The 22666-nt window shown below is 37.1% G+C and overlaps 1 protein-coding gene and 1 long non-coding RNA gene across 3 annotated transcripts in view; one reads left to right on the forward strand and one right to left on the reverse strand.

Moving 5' to 3' along the window:
• Positions 1-1228: 1228 nt before the first annotated feature.
• Positions 1229-22666, reverse strand: part of KPNA1 (karyopherin subunit alpha 1) — a 74414-nt gene continuing 52976 nt past the window's right edge. The window contains exons 6-14 of the mRNA XM_032334962.1: positions 19033-19164; positions 17217-17305; positions 16784-16883; positions 16027-16190; positions 15179-15257; positions 11034-11159; positions 9234-9361; positions 4850-5028; positions 1229-3559 (exon numbers count right to left, since the gene is read on the reverse strand). Coding sequence (XP_032190853.1) covers positions 3372-3559; positions 4850-5028; positions 9234-9361; positions 11034-11159; positions 15179-15257; positions 16027-16190; positions 16784-16883; positions 17217-17305; positions 19033-19164 — 1185 coding nt within the window. The 3' untranslated portion in view covers positions 1229-3371. The remainder of the gene's footprint in view (positions 3560-4849; positions 5029-9233; positions 9362-11033; positions 11160-15178; positions 15258-16026; positions 16191-16783; positions 16884-17216; positions 17306-19032; positions 19165-22666) is intronic.
• Positions 1976-21378, forward strand: LOC116585679. 2 transcript variants are annotated; one of them, XR_004283769.1, is made up of 5 exons: positions 2001-2027; positions 14101-14167; positions 18908-19918; positions 20326-20690; positions 21215-21378. It is a non-coding gene; the product is annotated as an uncharacterized LOC116585679 (long non-coding RNA). The 2 variants fall into 2 exon arrangements; XR_004283774.1 differs by lacking the exon at positions 14101-14167 and having other exon boundaries at positions 1976-2027.

Below are 22666 nucleotides of genomic sequence, written 5' to 3' on the forward strand. Positions count from 1 at the left end.
CGAATCAAGCAAGAAAGAAAAACCTTTCAACTTGAGGAAAACCCTTTTATAATGCAACCCCAAATTGAGGGATTATAAATAAATGTTTGTTTAGCACTGGAAAGTAAATTCAAAGTTGCCTGTGAGTGGCCACATAAAACAGGATTTAACTGACAAAATTTGGTTTCTAAAATATGTTACATACTTTTTTACTCAGGCAAAATCAGCAACAATCTGGTATAATAATTCAAATTTACTGTGGGGTAACTGCCATTGCTTGTATTTGTGACAATATGAAAAAATGGCTCAGAGCCCATTTAGCTTTATCTGGCACTAGACAATCCTAGGGCAATAGTTTTCAAAAACAGTGTAGCTGACAAAGGTTTTAAAAGGCGCCCTACGTAGTGACAAGAAGATGAGTTAAAATGTTACACAGAAAACTCTCTCCTTAATCTCTTTTCCTTTCCTGGTATTTCTCAATCTAACCATATCTACCCTGCTGGTCCTTCAAATACAGGGTGCCTTTATATCCTAAATGCTTTTAATGCCTTTTTTCCCCCACCTAAGTTTTCATTTCAAAGAATATACTTTGAAAATGTGGAGGAGGAAGAAGGGAGGGGGGTGGATAAACAAGCTACTTTCCCCCCAGATTAGTATATATTGCAGAAGAGTTTTCCTGTGTTGAAATTAACACTTTTGTAATAGGTAACATCTTAGTGATAGGGTTTCAATAAATGCAGTGTAAATTAATAGAATCTGCCAGCCAGAGAACTAAAATTAGGACTCAGTTACCTCCTAAAGTCTCATTTCTGTAAATAAAAGGGCTGCTTTATCAGTTCAAACTGTTATGCTGGGATTTAACTTTGAGTTAATTCCAATTTTTATACTGAGTATTTTATTGCAAAAAAAAATTTAGCTAATCTCTCATGAACTTCCAGGACAGGAACAAGATAAATTCCTGTTTTCAATAGAAAACAGACCAAAATAGTTAAATGGACTTTAATTCATTCACTGAGACACCCGCAAATGCAAAACTCCCAATGTACACTCTTCTTACTAACCCAGGGAAACAACTTTGTGTGCTTTATCCTTTTTCCATTCAAACTGGTTTACCAAAAATGAATTGAAATTTTTAAAATTATCCAGCAGAAGGTACATAATTTAAAACATCCTAGAGAAATGGTGTGTTACCAGCGATGTACAGGTTAAAAAAACTCAGCCACAAGAAAAATCAAAGCTAAAAACAAGATTTTTACTATGAATCAGTGCTTCTATTACCCTTCTGAAAGAAGTTATATTTTAATGTGATGTAAAGGCAAAATTTAAAGTCTTTCTTTAAATTAACCACCTAATTTGTCCCTAAAATTACAAAGAATCAAAGTCTTTTACAGGTCAAGTGCAGTAAACTAAAATGTCCTTTCAGCACAAAGCAGCACTAGAAAAAGTTATAGATGGGAGTTGACTAGTTTTGCAGTGGCTGCTCCATCAGTAACAGGCAGACGGTATCCATCCAGAGCACAGACACAACTACAGACTAGATGCGAAGAATGCGTCACACACTTGGCTGATAAACGTCCTTTGTCTTTGTATCTTTCTACTTTGAATGAAGTGGACTTTTTTAAAGTTTAAATCAGGTCACGTAAGTTGGCTGTTTAAATAACAACATGATGAGGTATGAAAGCTCTGAATATCCCTAACATTCAGCAGGATTTACCAGAGATGCATAATAACCTGTCAGGGGAACTTCCAAATAGTTACATTTTGGGGTTATAATGAATTCTAGAAGAGGACAAGATTAAAGAGGCTTAAAAGGATATTTCTCTGAAACAGAAGTTAGCAACTTTTCCTTCAGAATTCATTTTGAACAGCATATCAACAAAAAATCTTCTCTGATAGTGTGTCCCAACATTGAGCCAAGATGGCCAACTAGCACCAAGAAGTCATATTGAACTCAGTTGCAGTTCTCTTGGCAATTAAGCTTATATTTTCATTCCAGTCCAAGCACAAATGTGGATCACTGAAGACAGTACTGGAAGCGCCATTTGCAGGTACATTGCAGTTATCATTAAATGAGCCAGAAGGTAGAAACTTTTCATTTTATGGAGGGACTTGACTGGGCAGTACTAGTAGATGAAATGATTAGGGAAAAATTAGGTTATTAAAAAAAAAAAAAAAAAAGAAAATCCCTGCCCTTATTTAGGTTGAACAGGTCATGTTGAGAAGATGATTATTTGTTTAAGAAAGGATGCTACATTAAAAGGATCATGTGTGTAGCATGAATATTATTAAAATCAAGCTGCACTGGGCTATGAAAAAAGGTTTCCCTAAGTAACTTTTAAAAGTATGTGTTATCTGCCAGTCACAGTGGGGAAAAGCACCTAGGGTGAACTCCAATTTAATGAGGACCTTGATCAGGACCACAAAGCCTGAAACATTTGTTTTACTGAAACACAGCCTCTAGTCACACTGGTTGAGTCTGGGGAAATTGGAGGGATTTGGGGGGGGGGGGGTTGTTTGTTTGTTTTTACTTTTTTATACTGAATTACAGGATATTGTTTTGATTACTAAGGATTCTAAATCTTCATACCAGCATTAAAACTGAACCACTTCCAAATCCTAAGACACATAAGACCAAAGAGAAGCAAGAGCCATACAAATTAATGTGCCCCTCTCCTTTCTGCTCTAAGGGAATCTTCAAACCAGTATCACATTTAAGAGTCAAAGTGTTAATTCTTCAGCATTCCTGACAACTAGAAAGCACATTCACTGAAGGCTGAAGGTGAGGGAGCGGATGGTTTAACTTTAATATCTGTGAAGAATGGCGCCAATAGAGGAAAGAAAACCATCCAGTCTCAGTAAGGATTAATGCAAATTTGGCTAGAAAAGCCACCAGGTAATCCAAGGGTTCACTGTGGAAGAACTCACGAGAAGTACTCTGAAGTGTACACAACAGGTCTAAACATCTCCCCTTGTTGCAAGTAGTTGTGTGAAATTCAAGATAAAGGTTTAGTCTCATCTTTTAATATCAGTGTTTTTCCCCACTTTAAAGGGAATGAGGAGGAGTCCTCTTTTTCCCCCACAAAGACAGGGAGCCACATTAATATGTGTATAATCCCATGACTCTTATATAAGTGCGGATCTCCAAAGCCTAGGGATTTTCCGTGAGAGTGGGCCGTTCTGGTTACCCTTTTTATTAGAAGGGTATTCCACCACAGAGAGCCAGAGGTTTTCCAGATGTGTATAAGAGAGCAGGTGCGCAAGGCAAGCAAATGAGCGCAAACAGTATTATGGAAAACATTTGAGAAGTTAGCTCCATGAGGACTGTGGGCTCCACAAGAGGACTTGACTGGGTAGCCTGGTCTGACACAGGAACATGAAAGCAGAGTATTGCTTCAAAGCTGGAAACCTTCCATAGGAGCCTCACACTGCTGGAAGATGTACTGCTGCTGACTAAGGTCAACCTGGGGCGCAATGCTGCTGTCCTCATCCTCGGTCCCGAAGTAATGCTCGATAAGATCAAAGGCCTTCTGGTAGATCTCCTGGTTTTCATGACTCTGTAAGAACTCAATTTTATCCAGACCTAGAATGAAGAATAAAGAAGAATCTGTGTCTGTGTACATACATATTCTTTGTATGTATCTGTTGGAAATGCCAATGAAACTGTATTTTGCCATGCCTCCTTATTGTAAAGGAAGATTTTCTTCTCTATATCTCGTTAGTATTTTGTAACAGCATAGAAAGTATCACTGGGATTATATCTGAATGCTCTTATTACAAAATGGCATCTTAAACAATGCAAGCAACAATCAGTCCCCAGAAGCAGCAATTTCCTTAACAGTCTTCACATATCACCCAGTGGCTAAGGCCAGTAGCAGAAGTGTTCCTTTTGACCTGTATCTATGACCTAATTAATTCTTGGCTCTAATCCTAAATTCTGAGCTATCCAATATGTCAACAAATGTATATAATACCCTTAAAATAGCCAGAGTCAATTTCTACTATTTAAACTAAGAAGTCGAACTAGAACAACCAGCCAACATACTCCCTTTACTAAGTTTAAGCCCATCTGAGCTAGGTGTTTCTTTTACTTAAGTAAGCAGCCATAAGCAACCTAATTGCTAGAGCAATACTGGAAATAAATGTTAATATTGCTCAAAGAAAAAAATACATATTCATACACATCACCATGTTAAAATATATATACTTCAAAAGATTAACAATAGTTATTTCTGTGGAGAAACATCTCCAGGTACATAAACTGTAAGGTGTTTTTTTTTTTAATGGTAATTTGTTAAAATCACTTTGATACAATCAGTTCTGTATTATCTGATAAACGGGAAGACAAACATAGCCATTGATCCCTAATTCCAACTTTAGGAATAAACAAACCCTAGAGTGGTGGTTTTCAACCCTGGGTATTAAAATCACTTAAGGAACAAAAATGTACTTAAGTAACCAAGTTAACACTGAGACTGGAAGAACCAAGAAACCAAAAGGCAAATAGTGACTCTTCAAAATGAGACCTCTAAATCTTACAAGAGAAAAGGAGTAGAATCCTTTACAGTAGATACAGATGTTCTTGAGACTCAGATGAACTAGTAAGAATATAAGAGGACCCACAAGGGCAAGCAGAGTCTAGGAACTGGGAAGATCCTTTAAAGCCCAGTGTAAAAATGGCTAAACTGAAGGGTACTTACTTCTCTGCATAATTAATGCATATTCTTTTATAATCATTTTACCTACTAAATGTTATTATTCATAAGAGAATAAATTTTTCATATGAGTTTATGCTCATGGACAGATATGGACAAGTCAGAAAACCAAGGAGAAAAATATAATTTCAGGACATCTACTAAACACTCTATCTTACCATATGCTTCTTCAATCAAAGCACAGTAAGGGTTAATGCCAGTGCCGTTCCTTTTGGCTTCTTGTTCTCCAAGCCTCAGGATATTTTCCAAGCCATTTAGGGCAACCTGTACAATCTTAGAGTCCATGACCGTGAGGAGATCACAAAGTGGCTTGATACAACCAAGTTCTACGAGGTACCTAAATTAATACAAAGAATAATTTAGTCAAACAAAGCATTTAATTTCATAAAACTTTCATGAAGTAAGTGGGTCATCCTCACTGTAGAGATAAAAATAAGCACCCATTCAACCATATAGGCCACATCTTACCACAAAGCTACAAATAAATTAAACAAAACCAATTCTCTAACACCATCTCCATTTTTTCCCCCTCCACAGTTACTGGATTCCAAGAAACTGAATACCCTCTTACTCTGAAATATGAGCAACTCATCAAAAAACAGTATACTTCTGACTAATTTCATCTTTGTTTCTATAGAACCACACCTCTGAAACAGGTGCTAAAGGCACCACAGGCCCAACAGGCCAATTCTGTTTTGTACAAAGATCTCTTAAAACTCCAAGAAAACAAATAACTCAATTTAAAAATGGGCAAAGGATATGAACATACATTTCACCAAAGATCTAATGGCAAATTAAATATGAAAAGATGCTCAACATCATTAATAAATGTCATCAGGGGACTGCAAATTATAACAGTGATACCACACCTTTTGCAATGGCTAAAATGCAAAACAATGGACAATACCGAATGCTGACAAGAATGAGGGGCAACACGAACTCTCATTTTCTTGCTGGTGGGAATGTGACATGGGATAATCACTTTTGAAGACAGCTTGGCAGTTTTTTTACAAAGCTTTCTGTATAATCCAGCAATCATACTGTGGACACTCACCCAATTGAGATGAAAACTTAGGTCCACACCAAAACCTATACACAGATATTTATAACAGATTTATAAAAAACCAGAAGCAACCAAGATGTTCTTAAACAGGCTAATGGATAAACTGTAGTACATCCAGACAATGGACTATTAGTCAATGATAAAAAGAAATGCACTATCAAGCCATGAAAAGACATGAAAGAAAACTTAGACATTGTAAGTGTATGAAGGAGCAGTCTGAAAAGACTCCATACTATATGATTCCAATATGATTCCAAACACATGACATTCTGGAAAAGACAAACTTTTATAAAGACAATAAAAAGTGGGATCCCTGGGTGGCTCAGTTGGTTAAACATCTGACTCTTGATTTCAGCTCAGTCCTGGGCCAGGTTCCCTTGGCATGGAACCTGCTTAAGATTTCTTCTCTGCCTCACCCCCTGCCCCTCTCCCTTAAAAAAACAAAACAAAACAAAACAAAAAGTATAGTGGTTGCCAGAGGTTATGAGCTATGGGGGTAGAGGACTAGTGAGGAATAGGTGAAGCTGACGGAATCATACTGTAGAACTATTCTTTTTCTTTTTTTAAGTAGAACTATTCTGGGGCGCCTGGGTGGTTCAGTGGGTTAAGCCTCTGCCTTCTGCTCAGGTCATGATCCCAGAGTCCTGGGATCGAGACCCAAGTCGGGGGGTCTCTGCTCAGCAGGGAGCCTGCTTCCTCCTCTCTCTCTGCCTGCCTATCTGCCTACTTGTGATCTCTGTCAAATAAATAAATAAATCTTAAAAAAAAAAAAATCTGTTTTAAAAAAAAAAGTATAGTAGAACTATTCTGTCCTATTTCTACCATTCCAATACCTATAGAATTACACAACACAAAAATTGTATAGAACACAAAAAGTTTTCAGCTCTCATCAGGATCTCAGGATCCTGGGATCAAGCCCGGGATCAAGCCCTGCACTCAGTGGGGCATCTGCTTCTCTGCCCTTCTCTACCTCTGTCCCTCCCCTTACTCGCACTCACTCACTCTCTCACATAAATAAATCTTAAAAAAAAAAAAAAAAAAAAACAAGCCTATTTTACAATTATAAATGTTAGTTACAGATTTGAAAAACAGAAAAGCATAAAAAGTACACAGAGATTAACCACCACTATTATATCCTACTATTGCTTCCTCTGTGTCCTAATTAAATACACCTACCATTTTCCCTAGTTACCTTGGACTCTTCCTTTTCCTTGCTACTTAAAGCCTACCAGCAAGTCTACAGATCCTTCATTCCTGCCCTGAGACTCATTATCTCATGCTACAACTATTACAATAGTTAGTGTATGGCCAGGATTAATGTAATGGCATCTTAATTGCTCTTTCCTCCTCAAAATATTATGTTCTTCATATTACTCTCAAGGCTAAAGACAGAGTCTTCCCAATACTCAAGACAAAGGCCTTCTGGGGCGCCTGGCTAGCTCAGCGGTTAAACTTCTGCCTCCGGCTCAGGTCATGATCCCAGGATTCTGGGACTAAGCCCCACATCAGGCTCACCGCTCAGCAGGAGACCTGCTTTCCCTCTACTACTCCCCCTACTTGTGTTCCTGCTCTCGGTGTCTGTCTCTCTGTCAAATAAATAAATAAAAATCTTAAAAAGTAAAAAAAAGACTAAGGCCTTCATCCCAGTTTCCAAAGCCCTTCGATTACTTAATTCCTCATCTTGCAAAAGAACAATTTATAGAAGGGTGCCTGGGTGGCCCAGGGTTGAGGATCTGCCTTCATTTCTGGTCATGATCCCAGGGCCCTGGGAACAAGCCCCATGATGGGCTCTCCACTCAGCAGGGCATCTGCTTTTCCCTGTCCCTCTCCCTCTGTGATAGCTCTCTCTCTCTCGAATAAATAAAATCTTTTTTTTAAAAAAAGATTCTTTTTGTTAAAAAGCTTTAAATCTTTAGGCTAAATATAATCAAATGCTAATCTACAGGTTCTTAAGAATGACATTTATTCTTTATATTTAACCTAAAATTATACTTAACCTAAAATTATGAATATTTCCTAAGTTACTCTAGTTGGTTCTTGCATCTAAGTCTTATCTACTCAATAAGAATAAGCAAATCCACACAGATGTCTTTTATCACTGATAAAGTCAGTTTATTTTCTATAATTTGGACTGTAATATTTTTCAAGATAATTCTTCATCTGGTTAAGAAGAAACTGCTAGGAGACTGAAAATGAACTTCATTAATATACACAGCTATGCTGAATTTTAAAAAGGAATAGTTAAGGAGCCTTTCTATTCTTCTCTAACAAAGCAAAATACCCCTGAACACTTTCTGATGAAATCTACTACAGTATTTTAAAAATGTTTTAAAAATATGTGTATAGTTTAACCACTTCAGTTAAGAAACCATATTATAACTTCTACAGTACTTCTACTACCATCACTGAGATAAATGTCATTACCAGTGGTGGCATACTTAAAATCATAGTACCCCAGAACCAGAATCTTAGGAGGTTAAAAAAGACCTTAATCTCATACAAAATGCCTCTGAAGACCACTTAGTCTTTCTTGAAAACCTTTCCATGATGAACTTTACCAAAACAGCTATCTGCAGTGTTAATTTATTTTATTATTTTAGGTACACAGCTACCTTCTCTACCTAATCAACTTCTGAAATGTTAGGACTACCTTTTACATTCCTATAGAGACCTAAAAATTAGTATTGGTTAATTAATGCCAACACTTAACCCACAAAGCAACAATACAAGAAGTAGCTGTATCGTTCTGATAGTATATATAAGGAAGGGGTTATAACTTCAACGTTCATTTAAACTCACCTTCCCCTCATCTGAATTCCCCATAAAGAAAGTTAAGGCAGGCTAAAGAAGAATCTAAGTACCATTCTTCTATTCATCATTAATCTTTTAATTGAAAAACTGAATGTCCATAATTTAACATTTAACTATATGATGTTTTCTTTGAGGAACTGATTCCTGTCCATATTTATGCCCTCTCTAGCCATTAAGATTATAAACCACCCAAGGGGCCATTTAAGTCTCAAGCTACTACAGCTCTCTCCCTTTACTGAACATTACAGGAATTTAGGATCCACTGACTCTAGTGAATTTGGCATTTTATTCTCAGATATACCTCTCTTTCAAAGTCTGATCGAAATCTATTAAGACATCTAAACTAAAATAGCAAAAGTTAAATACCAAAGTTGGACTCTAAGGACTCTACTAACTTTCTAGACTACCTAAGATTTTTCTGATCAAAAAACTCCAGATTAGGCTAAAGCCAACCCATAAATACTTCTTTTCTCTCAAACCTCAACTGTGCCTTACTTCTATTATCCTGGAATTATTTCAGCTGGAAGGAATGGGAGAAAAATTAAATACACATTTGAGTCTAGTTATGAAACTCAGAACAATCTTCTAAGAGGTTAGAACTGAGCATTCGAAACTAGCAGACCTGATTTTTCCTTTAATTTACAAGATGCTACCTAACTAGTACTTACTTGATCTGTTCAGCTGATCCTCCAGAAGTTGCATTTGTGATGGCCCAAGCTGCTTCTTTCCTTGTCCGAAACTCAGCAGTTTGTAATATACTAATGAGGGCTGGAAAAATGTTGGCATCTATCACAGTCTGAAATTAAATGAAAAGGGAAATTACAAATTTCAAAAATGTTCATGATGCTAATTATAACTTTATAGCTGGCTTCACTAATAACACCCCTCCCCCTGTTAAAAATTAACTGGAAGGAGTTTAAATTCTCTTACCATAACCTTTCAACCATACTTGGTATCACTGGTAACACTCCCTGGAGTCTGGGATCTTATAATCTCTTGGTTTTTCCTTGAGTTCTTTTCTCTTTGATTGTCCTCTCTTGTTCCACCCACAGTAATAAATTACAAAAGTTCAATTTTCTGTTCCTCTGCTAGTCTCATTTCTTTCACAGCATCCAACTCTGACACGTGTATTGTAACCCTCCAGTCCTCACTTTTGGGTGCCCCAGCCCATGGTGGCCAACAGCTTGCTTTAGATTTGCTAATCACTTTACCTCATCCACCCTCTACATAAGGTCTCCTCTCAAACCTCTTTTTGTATTTACAAAGGGTCTTTTTGTATTTACTTATTCTAAATATTATCAGTCACTAAGTCTCCTTTACATTCTATATTTAAAACATCCCGATCCTATTCCAACCTACCACGTCCCACCCAGATTACCAGCATAGCCTGTAGTTGGGACAGAGCACTTTCATTCACTTTCCCCTCATATATGAATACTAAACCGATCTGCCTCATTTTTCTCCTAAGTTAAAAAACCTAAAATGGGTTTTGTATCATTTCCTCTATCAAGAAACTGAGAAATTCTACATGAGAGCCTGATCGTAGGAGGCGATCAACTATAGCTTAAATCACCTCATATGTACTGTTAATAGCTATCAATCTCAGTCCCTGGCAGCATTCTGGGGATGACTAACCATGCTTTTTTTTGTTTTGTTTCAAGTTTTTATTTAAATTCTAGTTAGATAACATATAGTGTAATATTGGTTTCAGGAGTAGAATTTAATGATTCATCAACCACGGTTTCCTGATCAAGAACTCTTGTTATACTGGTGAAGAAAGTCAGCAAAGTTAGTGGAAAGACACTTCATCTCGATCCTGTCATTTACTAGGGATGTCCTTGGGCAAATCACTTTCTCTGATCCTTAGTTTCATCCTTAAAAGAGAATACTGGAAGAGATAACCTCTCTGATTCCACTCAGCTCAAAGTCCCATTGGTCTGTGTTTTATCTTTCATAACCAGTTGTTTAGCCTTTCTTAGGACCTATGGTGACCTTCAGCCCACTGCTTGCTTTATCTTCCACTGGGGTTACTTTCCCACCTAATAGAAGAATAAAATGAAAAGGCAGATAACCATTTAGAGAAAAGTGGGTCCCCAAAGGTTTTATAAGAAACTGAAATTACCCAATACATGGGTCTACTAGAAAAAAATCTTACTTGGCAAGAGTAAAGCCAAGCTGTTTAGCATAAAGACCATCAAAACCTTTCGAAAATGTAAGACACTATCTGTTGGGTCTCAGCAAATCATCAAATATTGAAGGCAAAGGGAAAAAAAACAAAGTTTCAAAATTCTGAACTTTTGTAAGGTAGGTTAAAATTTAAAAAAAAAAAAAAGTAAACTAAACAAGACAACAGTGTTGGAAGTTCATGGTCTCCAAGGTAGTAACGAAAAAAAAATTTAAGGCAACTGAAAAAAAACTAAAACCTAAAAATAAAAATAGAAGAAAAAAGACAGATGCTATGGGATTACCTGAATCTGTGCTCTATTTCCAGCTGTGATATTAGATATTGTCCAACATGCTTCCTTTTTGATAGATTCCTTTGGGCTACTCAGCAAATGCAATAAACTCTGCAGAGCTGAGCAATTCAAAATTACCTAAACAGAAAAGTTTGAAACTTACTCTCTACTGACCAAACAAAGGTAAATCTTTAACTCATTTATTTTAGGAACAATATAAGCAAAGAAATAATGTCTCCCCTTGAAATTTTAGTAAGAAATAACTTTATACATGTAAAAAAGTATTCAGTGCCAGTAAGTATTAGTTTCTAAGATTATCAAAGCAGTTTTGTTATACACATTACAATCGTATAACTGCTACCTCATAAGGCATAATAATGTATTAGTCCTTCACCTTCCTATCCTAATAGGAATGAAAAAGTCTTTTGGGTGGGTAAATAGATCAAGTGGCCAGAAATTCAGAAGTGGTCTCAGATTTTTAAGTCTTCTGGTAACACTCTACCTGGTTGTCAATCGACAAATACCCACTTACTGAAGTACACGAAGTGCTTCAGAGGACAGAAAGGCAGGATAGTCTCCAGCTTTCAAGCAGCTTACAAAGGGGAGGGAGAGTAAGACAAAGACACATGAAGGAGATCTAGTCTACCAAAACTAAACTCATAAGTTACAATGACTGAAAGAGTATGTGGTAGGCTCAAGAATCAATCACTGAGTAATAGTAAAAGAACAGGCATCTAGTCTAGAAACTAATACAGGTCTTTATAAGGAATTAAATATATAATAAAGTTCCTACAGAAGTTAACTAGTTGAAAAACATTTTTTTATTTTTAACAAGTATTTTTTTAGAAAGTCCAATTCTTAACCCATTACCAAAATAAACCCACAACTAATTTAAAGAGTACACATACAAACACACCAAAAAACAAAGAAAATATCAGTAAATAACTGGTTTGGGGATAATGAAGGACTTTACAAGCATAAAAACAATGGAAGAAATTACAGGGGAAAATAAAACTTCATCAAATATTTGCATGTCAAAAATATATAAAAATTAAAATGCACACTACATAAAAAAAAATTTCAACAGATAAAAGGATTGCTGTCTTTAATATGTAAATTGTTAAAAGAAACAATTTTAATAGATTACCTCCCTCACAAGTAATGAAAGAAATGCAAATTAAAACGAAGCCATTTCTGCCTATCTAATACAGCTCAAAAAATAATAAAACATGTGGTTAAAGAAACACAATTTTAACAGTATAAAAGATACTACAAAGCAATTTTTTAAATACCAAAGATGTGATTTAGAAAATACACATGCCAAAAAAAATAATAATAAACCTGTCACCAGTTAAAGACAATACTCTCAGAGTGGTCAGGAAAAAAGACTTTGTGGGGTTGGGGGAAGTGCCTTGAAACGCAGACAGGATTTCATACGCAAAGAAGAGGGAGGACAGAGCAGATAAGAAAGGCTGGCAATGAAAAAGTGCTGAGACAAGCTACCACAAAGTACCAAAATAAGGAAAGAATAGAGCAGTAAGGCTTTATTAAGGAAGAGTTCATTAACCCCAAAATTAACAGTAGGCTACAAGAAAGAGACTAAAATCCTGAAGTACAAATTCTTTAGTCTTTCAAGATTCTTTATCCCATAATCATTAAAGAAGTTCACTGTTTTCAGAAGGTAATGTGAACAAGGTTGTTGTAGGAAAGATTAAACTATTACTAGGAAGAGTCAAATGAGAGGGGTAAATGCTGGGGAGACTAGGAAGATAAATCAGGTAGGTACAGCAGTGACCCTTGTATATGAAAACATAGACCAAACTAAGGTAATTAGATGAAGATACTGAAACACTAAGAATCAACGAGAGATGGAGACACCAGATATGACTGCAAGGTTTCGGGGGGGAGGGCAGTTGAATAGTTACCTCATTAACTGAAATGGAAAAAGAAAAAAAAAAAAAGACTTGCTACCAGACTTCTGTGGGGAAGAAGATAAACTGTGAGAGATACAAATGTGAGACATGCAAGCAGAAATATCTAATAGGCTATTGGAGACCCAGAAGCAGTACTTGAAGGACATCAGAACTAGATGTATAGATATAGAACTTCCTTCATTCAGTAATTTTTGAGTCCTTCTACATTGTGCCAGGAACTATTAAGACTACAGAAGGACAAAAATGACAAAGACAGACACCACCCCCCTTCTAGAAGCTCACAATCTAATAATTAGGTAGTTAGGATACAATGTGGCATGTGCTATGATGAATGAAACAAAAGAAGGCACACCTAACTTCAGAGTCTGGTAGCAAACAAGGCCTCTTAGAGAAAATAATATTAATGGGAAGACCTGAAGAATGAGAGAGGACATTAGTGGCAGAGTGTGGATTCATGTGCGGGAGTGGTTAAGAGCGGGGATGGGGATGCAAGCCTATGTTTGTTGCAGAGGGAAGCAAGTGTGTGTTAAAACTTAGGGCTGAGGGGCGCCTGGGTGGCTCAGTGGGTTAAAGCCTCAGCCTTTGGCTCAGGTCATGATCTCAGGGTCCTGGGATCGAGCCCCACATTGGGCTCTCTGCTCAGCGGGGAGCCTGCTTCCCTTCCTCTCTCTCTGCCTGCTTCTCTGCCTACTTGTGATTTCTCTCTGTCAAATAAATAAATAGAATCTTAAAAAAAAACAACAACCTTAGGGCTGAGTATAGTCATAGCGAATTCAAGGAATAAACATGGCATAAGCACAGAGCATGGTATGGGGAGAGAAAGACAAACTTTCTATAAGCAGCAAATAAAGGACTACAGAGGCAAAAGCTTCCTTTCCATTCCTGTACCCCAGCAACCCAGGTCTCCACATATAACCAATGTTACCAGTTTCCTGTGTTTCCTTCCAGAGAAATTTTATGCAATTATAATCAAGCATATATGTTGGGTTTTTTCTCCTCTCCACCCTGCCTCCTTTTATATAAATAGTAACAGATTCTATGCACTTTCTGCCTGTTTTTCTTTTTAAATGATGTAACCTGGAGATATCTCTGTATCAGTGCTTAAGAGCTTCCTCATTCTGGTTACACAGCATTCCATTAAATAGGTGCGCCACATTTTAAGGGATCTCAAACACCCTCAAAGGACAACAGAGGACCATAAAAAGATTTTAGGTAAGAGAATGACCTGATGAAGTTTGCATTTTGCAAGCATCCTTCTGGTGATATAAGAATGGAACAAGAAATGTCTGAACTAAGCACTGCAAAGGATGAGGAGGATGGCACTTAATGACTAATGAGAGAGCTAATGTACAGGTTTTGGACATGGTCAACTGTTGGTGTCCTCATTCACTGAGGGAGGTAACATAAATAAGCAGAGGTCCAGATATACCAGGGAAAATAATGAGTTCCCTTCCAGACAGCATAAATTTAAAGTAAGTATTAGAACTGGAAGACCTTCAAGTACAAATCAAAATTCTAGGGATTAGAAAAGTGTAGGCATTAAATTTGCCTTCCTGCGAGTCAGGACTGGCTAAGCGCTAAGGCGAAAACCCGAGTCTGAGTTCTCAATCAAGCAGCACCAGGGTGATGGCTGAAGTTATAAGTAAGATCAATGAATAATTATCCCCTTCAGGGGATAATCCCACAAACAAGAAAGAACAGGAAAAGGAGCTTGCTACAGAGAAATGGTCAGTGAAGCAGGAGACCCAAAACACTTAAACACCATGGAAGCCTAGGAAAAGAATGTTAAAGACAAGGCCAATGCATATGAGGGATAAAGAAAAATACCTAGAAAAATCCACTGTGAATATATCTTGATAAAAAGCTGAATGGAGTGGGGAGGGGTGACATTAAGAACAAGGAAGACTCCTCATCACACTGGAGATTTACCATGTGCAAAGAAAAGGAAGATATTAAAGACGAAATGAAGATGACAGAGAAAAGATGTTACTCATATAAACTGAATAACCAAGGGGGAACCCAAAACTGCTGTAATAGCAATAGGTCAAAACAGAGCCAGTGAGGGTACTGAAAGTAGTCAAGGCAACATTTTTAACAAACATTAATGAAACAGTGTCAATTCTCCCTAATAATATGGAGTTAAATACTCTTTAATAGGAACATAACCATGGGGCTCAATGTACTGTTTCTGAAAGAAAAAAAAAAGTTACCACTTACTCATACCTGCGTCTGAATATCATCGCCTGTGACAATGTTTCCCACAGCCCGTAAAGCAGGAGAAACCACCTTATAATCATTATGCCTGCAACCATAAAAAGAAATATTAATCCAACAGTTCTATCCTTAGTCTCTTTTCCTTAGGGCTGAAATCCAAACCAAATAATGCGACGTAACTTTAGAGCACAAAGGTACCTGTCTGTGGTGGTTCTCAAGGGAACCCTGTGAGGATGGGTTTGGTATTCCCTGGGAGAGCTCTCTCTGCCTTTATTTTTGGATTAAAAACTACAAATCTTTCTTAATAATCTTTCCCAGGTATTCAATCACCTGGATTATAAGATTTCCCTCTCATTAATACAGTTTTCACTTCCTCTTTACTTATTTAAACAGGGGAGGGCAGCAGAGGGTGAGGGAGAGAAAATCTTCAGCAGCCTCCATGCCCAGTGCACAGCTCGACGCAGGGCTCATCTCACCACCCTGAGATCGTGACCTATGCCCAAATCAAGAGTCGGCCATTTAACTGACTGAGCCACCCAGGTGCCTCAGGATCGACTCTTAAGTGGCAATATGCCTTTGCCATCTATCCTGAGGCTGGGCTCAGGTCATTAAACATTAGCTTAATTACACAGATGAGAGTTTTCCAAATGCTCCTGTTGAAAGACTGTTCGCAGCAAAAGAAAGAGCTGTTCTTTATATAAGCCTCAAAACAAACAGACTTGATATCAATATAAGTAACAAAAGAGAGCAGCCCAAAGCACAGTAAATCAGTATAACGTATTAATATTTATCAGTATCTAGAAAACTAATAAACTAATACAAGGACAAAAGAATAGACACACTTTAAGATATCTTACATCAACAGCTCCACAAGTCTCCTACATACTCCAGCATCAATGACGGCTTGGATTTTATCATTAGGTCCATCCGATAGATATGAGAGGGCCCAGCAGGCATCAGCCAGTACATCAGTGTCACTGACAAATAACAGCCAGGAAAGCACATTCAGACAGGGGGAAACCTGTAAGGGAAGATGATATGATAATATGAAAATTTAGCAGAACAAAAGCTAGAAGTGAGGAGAGAAACTCCAAAAGGCAATCAGGCACACAGATCATAACTTCTGGGGTGATTAATACTTCTAGAAATAGAGTAGCAAATGGCCAAGTTGCATTTCCATCTTTGGGAATGCTGTCAGTGCCCTGCAATTTACTTTGATGAGGTGGTCAGAGACTAAGGAAAATAATTTCAAAGACGGAAGTATATACCAATTTTCAGAGTGAGGTTCCTTGTTGAAACACACTCTTTCTGGACCAAAGAGGTAAAGAAACTTTCACAAGTGGTAGAGCTAAAAAAATTTTTGTTTTAGATACTTTGTTATAAATAAAAAATGCTAGGTTTTAAGATTAATTTAGAGCTTTTTATGGTCAGTGAAAATTTATCCCAAATTAACATCCCCCCCCCCAAAAAGTCCTATTTCTCCAGAAACAGATAAAATTCTAACACTTTAGATTTTATGAAAAATTATCATCTCTTTCTGTTCACATTAAAATTCGCTGCTACATTCTTTTAATTGTACTTTTTCTGCTCATTTCCCACAAGCATAATCCTTACCTTTGCAAATTCTGGAGGTGGACTTTTCCCTCTACAGAGATTAGACAAAGCCCATACTGCATTCCGGGTCATGGTCAGGCGGTTTTGCTTTGAAAATAATCTGTAAGCATGATACAATGATAAACTATATAACAGACATTAATTTTCTCCTAGCATAAGATAAATATTAGAGCTACTGATCAACACATGTCTTTAAATAGCTTTTCTCCAGAACAATAAAGCTGAATTAATTCTAATAGCACTAATCCCGAATTTTGGCACTGGAGTAAGACAGAATGCCTGAAGAATGATCTGAACAGGTTAGTAAGAAAGTATCTGTAATAAAAAATAACAACAGAAAATCCAAAATTATTTCTAAAGATGCACTACTTTCTGAGAAACTTCCATATTTTTACTACTCAAAAAACAGTAATAATAATAGAAATAAACTTACTGCAGAAGAGGGGGAAGAATATTGCAGTCTAAGACATAGTCCCTGCACATGGTACTATCTCCAGCAATGTTGCCAAGAGCCCAGACTGCCTGAGAAAGAATTATTCATTAATGATAGGTTGTGTAGTATAATTCTCTCAGAAAAGATGTCAAAACAACCACAATAACTCTTTACAAAATTATATAGTAATTAATCAACATACACATAAGCACTATTAATACTTCTCATAGAAGTTCATTATCAGGGAATCAAATGAAATAATTGTGGGATTGAGGGAAGAAGATCAATCATACTATTTGAACAGTCATGGCATAAACTTATTAAAGGGAGGAACCAGTTCTTACATACTCAGCTGGTTAAAAATGTATTTTAAGCTTGCTTACAAAAGAAAACAGTGAACAGAGATTTTAAAAGCAATCAAAATGCAGAAAGCTGTCAAACTTCTGGGGGTAATGGATATAGATCTTGAATGTGATGATGGTTTTATGGGTATATACATATGTCAAAACTTATCAAATTGTACTTTTTATTTATTTATTTATTTTTTTTTTTAAAAGATTTTATTTATTTGACAGAGAGAGATCACAGATAGGTAGAGAGGCTGGCAGAGAGAGAGAGAGAGGGAAGCAGGCTCCCTGCTGAGCAGAGAGCCCGATATGGGACTCGATCCCAGGACTCTGAGATCATGACCTGAGCCGAAGGCAGCGGCTTAACCCACTGAGCCACCCAGGCGCCCCCAAATTGTACTTTTTAAATATATGCAGTTTTCTGTAAATTATACCTCAAGCTGCAGAAGAAAATCATACTCATTTAGCAATGATTTAGATTTATGAATTTGACAAAGTTTGCAGTAATAAAAAATAAATGTTTTCTAGGTCCTTTTCTACGCAAATGTGGCAAAGACCTGCTCCTTCCATCAACACTAGAGATCCCTATAAGTAAATGCTCAGTAACTGCTTACATGATCTAAAAAGTATATAGGGCTGGGGTGCCTGGGTGACTCAGTCAGTTAAGCATCTGACTCTTGATTTCAGCTCAGGTCCTGATCTCAGGGTCTTGGGATCCAGCCTTTCATCAGGCTCCACATTCAGCAGGGAGTCTCTGCCTGGGATTCTCTCTCTCTCCCCCCACCACCCCCCGCCTTTCCTCCAACCCCTGCCCTTGATCATGTGCTCTCTCACTCTAAAATAAATAAATCTTTAAAAAAATAAAAAGTATATAGGGCTCAGGGTGGCTGGCTGGCTCAGTGGGTGGAGCATGCAAGAGCTGATCTCATGAGTTCAAGCTCCCACACTGGGTATACAGAGTACTTAAAAAATAAAATCTTTAAAAATAATGATAATAATAAAATAAAAATAAAAAGTATATAGGAATTTTGTAAAAATTCAGGGTCAGAAGGGGAAAATGGTTTTGTTTCCAGAAGAGATTCTGCCGGGTGCCTGGGTGGCTCAGTGAGTTAAGCCGCTGCCTTCGGCTCACGTCATGATCTCAGGGTCCTGAGATTGAGCCCCACATTGGGCTCTCTGCTCAGCAGGGAGCCTGCTTCCTCCTCTCTCTCCGCCTGCCTCTCTGACTACTTGTGATCTCTCTCTCTGTGTCAAATAAATAAATAAAATATTAACCAAAAAAAAAAAAAAACAACGGAAGAGATTCTGCCTACATTCACTATAAAATTTTCCATTTTGGTTTAGATTTCTAGAACGCTCCCTGTGATGAATCATGGATTATCAAGGCCAGGTGGTGAAACAGGCCCTGAATGTAAGACCAAAGGAAAAAATTGTATTCTTTCATCTGCTTCTCTGCTTCATTTTTTTACCTGCTCCTGGACATCTTCAAACTCTGAGCTGAGCAACTCTATGAAGATAGGCACAGCTCCTGCCTGAATCACAATCCGCGTCTGAAGAGAATTTCCTGAAGCAATATTTGTCAATACCCAAGCTGATTCAAACTATAAAGATAAAAATAATTTTATTATATTATGAGCATTTAATAGCTTGTTTTTAGCTATAACAATAAGGTTTTCTGTACGTGAAGAAAAGAATCTGAAATCATTATTTACACACAATCTATCAGATGGATTCTGTATCAATTTTAAATGAAGAATTCCCAGTACAAAAACCTTGATCTAGAATATTCAAACTAAAATTTGGTCTAAAATTTCAGACCAAAGTAGAGCTGACATAATACTATAAAAAAACAATGAGGGACTGCTTCATATGCTGCCATAAATGATCTCCCAAGAAACAAATGAAAAAAAGGAAACAAACGAAAAAAAAGCCTAATAGTGTACATTAAGATAGCATCATACTGTATTTTCTAAAAGGGTTAAGAAGGAATATATGCATTAATTTACCTATGGTACAGAATATCTCTGGCACGAGTCATAAGAAACTGCAAATACTTGTTAACTACATGGAAAGGTAAGGGTGAATGGGAAAGAAATCCTTATGTATCATTTTGGCCTTAAACCATGTATATTATCTAATAAAAAAAAGTAAATAATTTCTATAAGATGGACACAGAGAAAAGTTGAGAGGATACTAATGGAAAATGTGTAAGACATAAGGACAGTGAAAAAGGCCAAAGATATTTTAAATGATAAGTGAGCCAAAAGGAGCTAACTGGCATTCAATTAATAGAAATGGCAACATTAGAGCATAAGAGCTTCTGACAAATGAGAGGGCTCCAACTAAAGTACAGAGGTAAGATTTTTTTTTAATTATATTTATTAACATATAATGTATTATTTGCCCCATGGGTACTGGTCTGTGAATTGCCAGGCTTACACACTTCACAGCACTCACCATAGCACATACCCTCCCCAATGTCCATAACCCAACCACCCTCTCCATACAGGAGGTAAGGTTTTTAAAAAGAGCATTCTTTAAGCCTGATAAACTGGTAAACAGAAAGTATGAAAGAAATCATGGCCAACAAAAAGTACAGCATTTTACTAATCTGTCCATTTGTGCAGTAATTTGACTCTACCCTAAAATGGAGAAATCCAAGAATGAACTCATAAATTCTATTTACTTAAAAGAGTTCTTATTCTTACTAAACTTTAGTTTTGTTTCCTTCTTCTGTTCTTTCTATTTATCCCTTAATAAAGCACATACACAGAAAAAAATTCAGTGGCATGTCCCTTCAATAAGAGATCAATAAAAAGTCACTGAAAGACAGAGCTGTGACTCTTCTAAAAGCTTTTGGGTCAACTGAAAGGCAGCTGTCATATGGAAAACTAAATCATCAGTCATTGGATTTGGGGGAAGGAAAACAGAAGACATGGGAAGACAATCTGGTTATCATGATCCAAAGCATGTGAATGACAGCAAATTCACAAGAGAAGATGCCTAAAGAAGAGGACGTTCCAAGAAACCTATGAAAGTGATAAACACAAATGAGGACAAAGGTTAGGCAGCCTAACTGGACAATGATATTACAGTAGCAAGGAGGTCCACACCAGGAGCACCACAGGTAAAGGCAAAATATTTTCTTTTTGATAAGTTTGCTAGAAGAAGTTCAAGAGACTTCTAAACACTGGATATCATAAAAGAAAAATTCCATTACATACCATGTTCATAACTGAATCACTCCTGAAACCCATGCTCAAAGCCTTTTCAATCTGTCTGAATTGAAACCTTACATTTGTTCAGTACTTTGTATTTTCAAAGCATTACTCACATATATTTCTCACAACATCCCAGAGAAGTCTGGCTTGGGTAGTTTATGAATGAGGAAACTATCAGAAAAAGGGTCAATAATCTATTTATGCTATGCAGCCATTCAGAGAGAACTAGATTACAGCCTCCCAATAGAGTATGCTTATGAAGCCCAGCCATAGTCTCGTCTCAGACACACACCTGTAACATTGACAAGAATCTTTCAATTCCTTGAGTTTTGCTATCTACGCAAGAAATTTAAATAATGATATGCAGATTATTTAGGGGATGCTAAAAAGAAAACAGTTCACCTAAAATGCAGTTTCTTTTGCTTTCTAGGAAAACTAACTAGCAGAGTTAAAACTAAGAGACAGATGATGTGAATACAAAAGCAAACCTTCCTACCAGACGGCAGGCTCCAAGTTGAACAAAGAATCATGAGATACTGCAGAGACCAAGTCAAAGAAATGACAACTGTGAGGAAAAGCTGTGTATGAAGAATGAGTGAGATGGGCATACATACCAGTCTCTGTCAAAGAGAAAGCAGACTGCGATGAGATTCTGATGTAAATGAAATGACAACAATAACCTGCATGGATAAAGGCTTATTAAAAAATTACCAATGAGATAAAACTAGAATAGTCATTGCTGCCAGAGTTGAAGCTGCTCTCATTCTTATGAGGTTTAGTACCAGGAGTCTCACAGGAAGTGAGAGGGAATTCCAGAAGCTACTTAAGAGAATGAAATGGAAAAGCAAAACAGAGTGAAAATGAGTAAGAAAATAGAGAGTAAGTGAAAAGGGATGGAAGAAAAAGGGAAATTAGGCTATCTCAGCAAAAGAAGAATGTACCAGAGTCATGTTTATTACTAAGAAGTACATAGTGATGATAATCTCCAAAAGCAAGATTCAAGGCCTCCCCTGGTAAGAAGAGAAATCAGAAAGCATCAGGGACAGAAACAGATGAGTACCTTATAACCAGAGAGCCACTGAAAATCCTATTCATGCATGAACAAGGCATTCTCTCTTTCACGTGCACGCGCGTGTGCGCGCGAACACACACACACACACACACACACACACAGTGTTTACTTTGATGTTTACCCTGTTAAAAACTCATCAAGCTGTACTTGTGCAATTTTGTACGCCCATCTGTGTATTTATGTAAAATGTACATATGAGATAGGAGAGAGGAGACAGGGAGGAAGAAACTATCCCCCCCCACCATCATACATGCCCCTGTTAATAAAGTGCTAAAAGAAACAACTTTCGAATGTTGTTTAATATGGATGTTTTTTAAAAACAGGGTGTACTTCAAACTAACCTCTCTTTCAGACTATTGCCATCACTGTGTTGTTGTTAATGTTTTGGTTTTGGGTCCCAGATCTGAATTTAACATGCAAGAGAGCTAGGAAATGTGAAAGTCCAGAACTGACAGCAAAAACGACTGCATAAGGTTATGAGAGAAATGGCCAGAAAAAGTAATTTAAGTAACCATGAGACTCAAAAAATCGGTAACATGATGAATGAAGCCTAAGAACTGGTATCACCTGAAGTAAATAAATGGCAGCCAAAATTACTATGATCCTTACTTCCTCTTTTTTGTTTTAAACTACTATGTTTTTTAATGTTCCAAGAATGGTACCATGCAAGGAAAACAACCTGTCATGCTGTGATTACTTATAAATTGTAACTCCACTATTATTTTTCACTGTCCAGACTTGCTAAAGAAGGCTACAGTTGAAATCTGAAGGTCACACTGAAGATTTGGTATTTTCTCTCTTCCCTTTCTC

The sequence above is a fragment of the Mustela erminea genome, chromosome 1 (genome assembly GCF_009829155.1).
Source record: "Mustela erminea isolate mMusErm1 chromosome 1, mMusErm1.Pri, whole genome shotgun sequence".
Classification (NCBI taxonomy): Eukaryota; Metazoa; Chordata; class Mammalia; order Carnivora; family Mustelidae; genus Mustela; species Mustela erminea.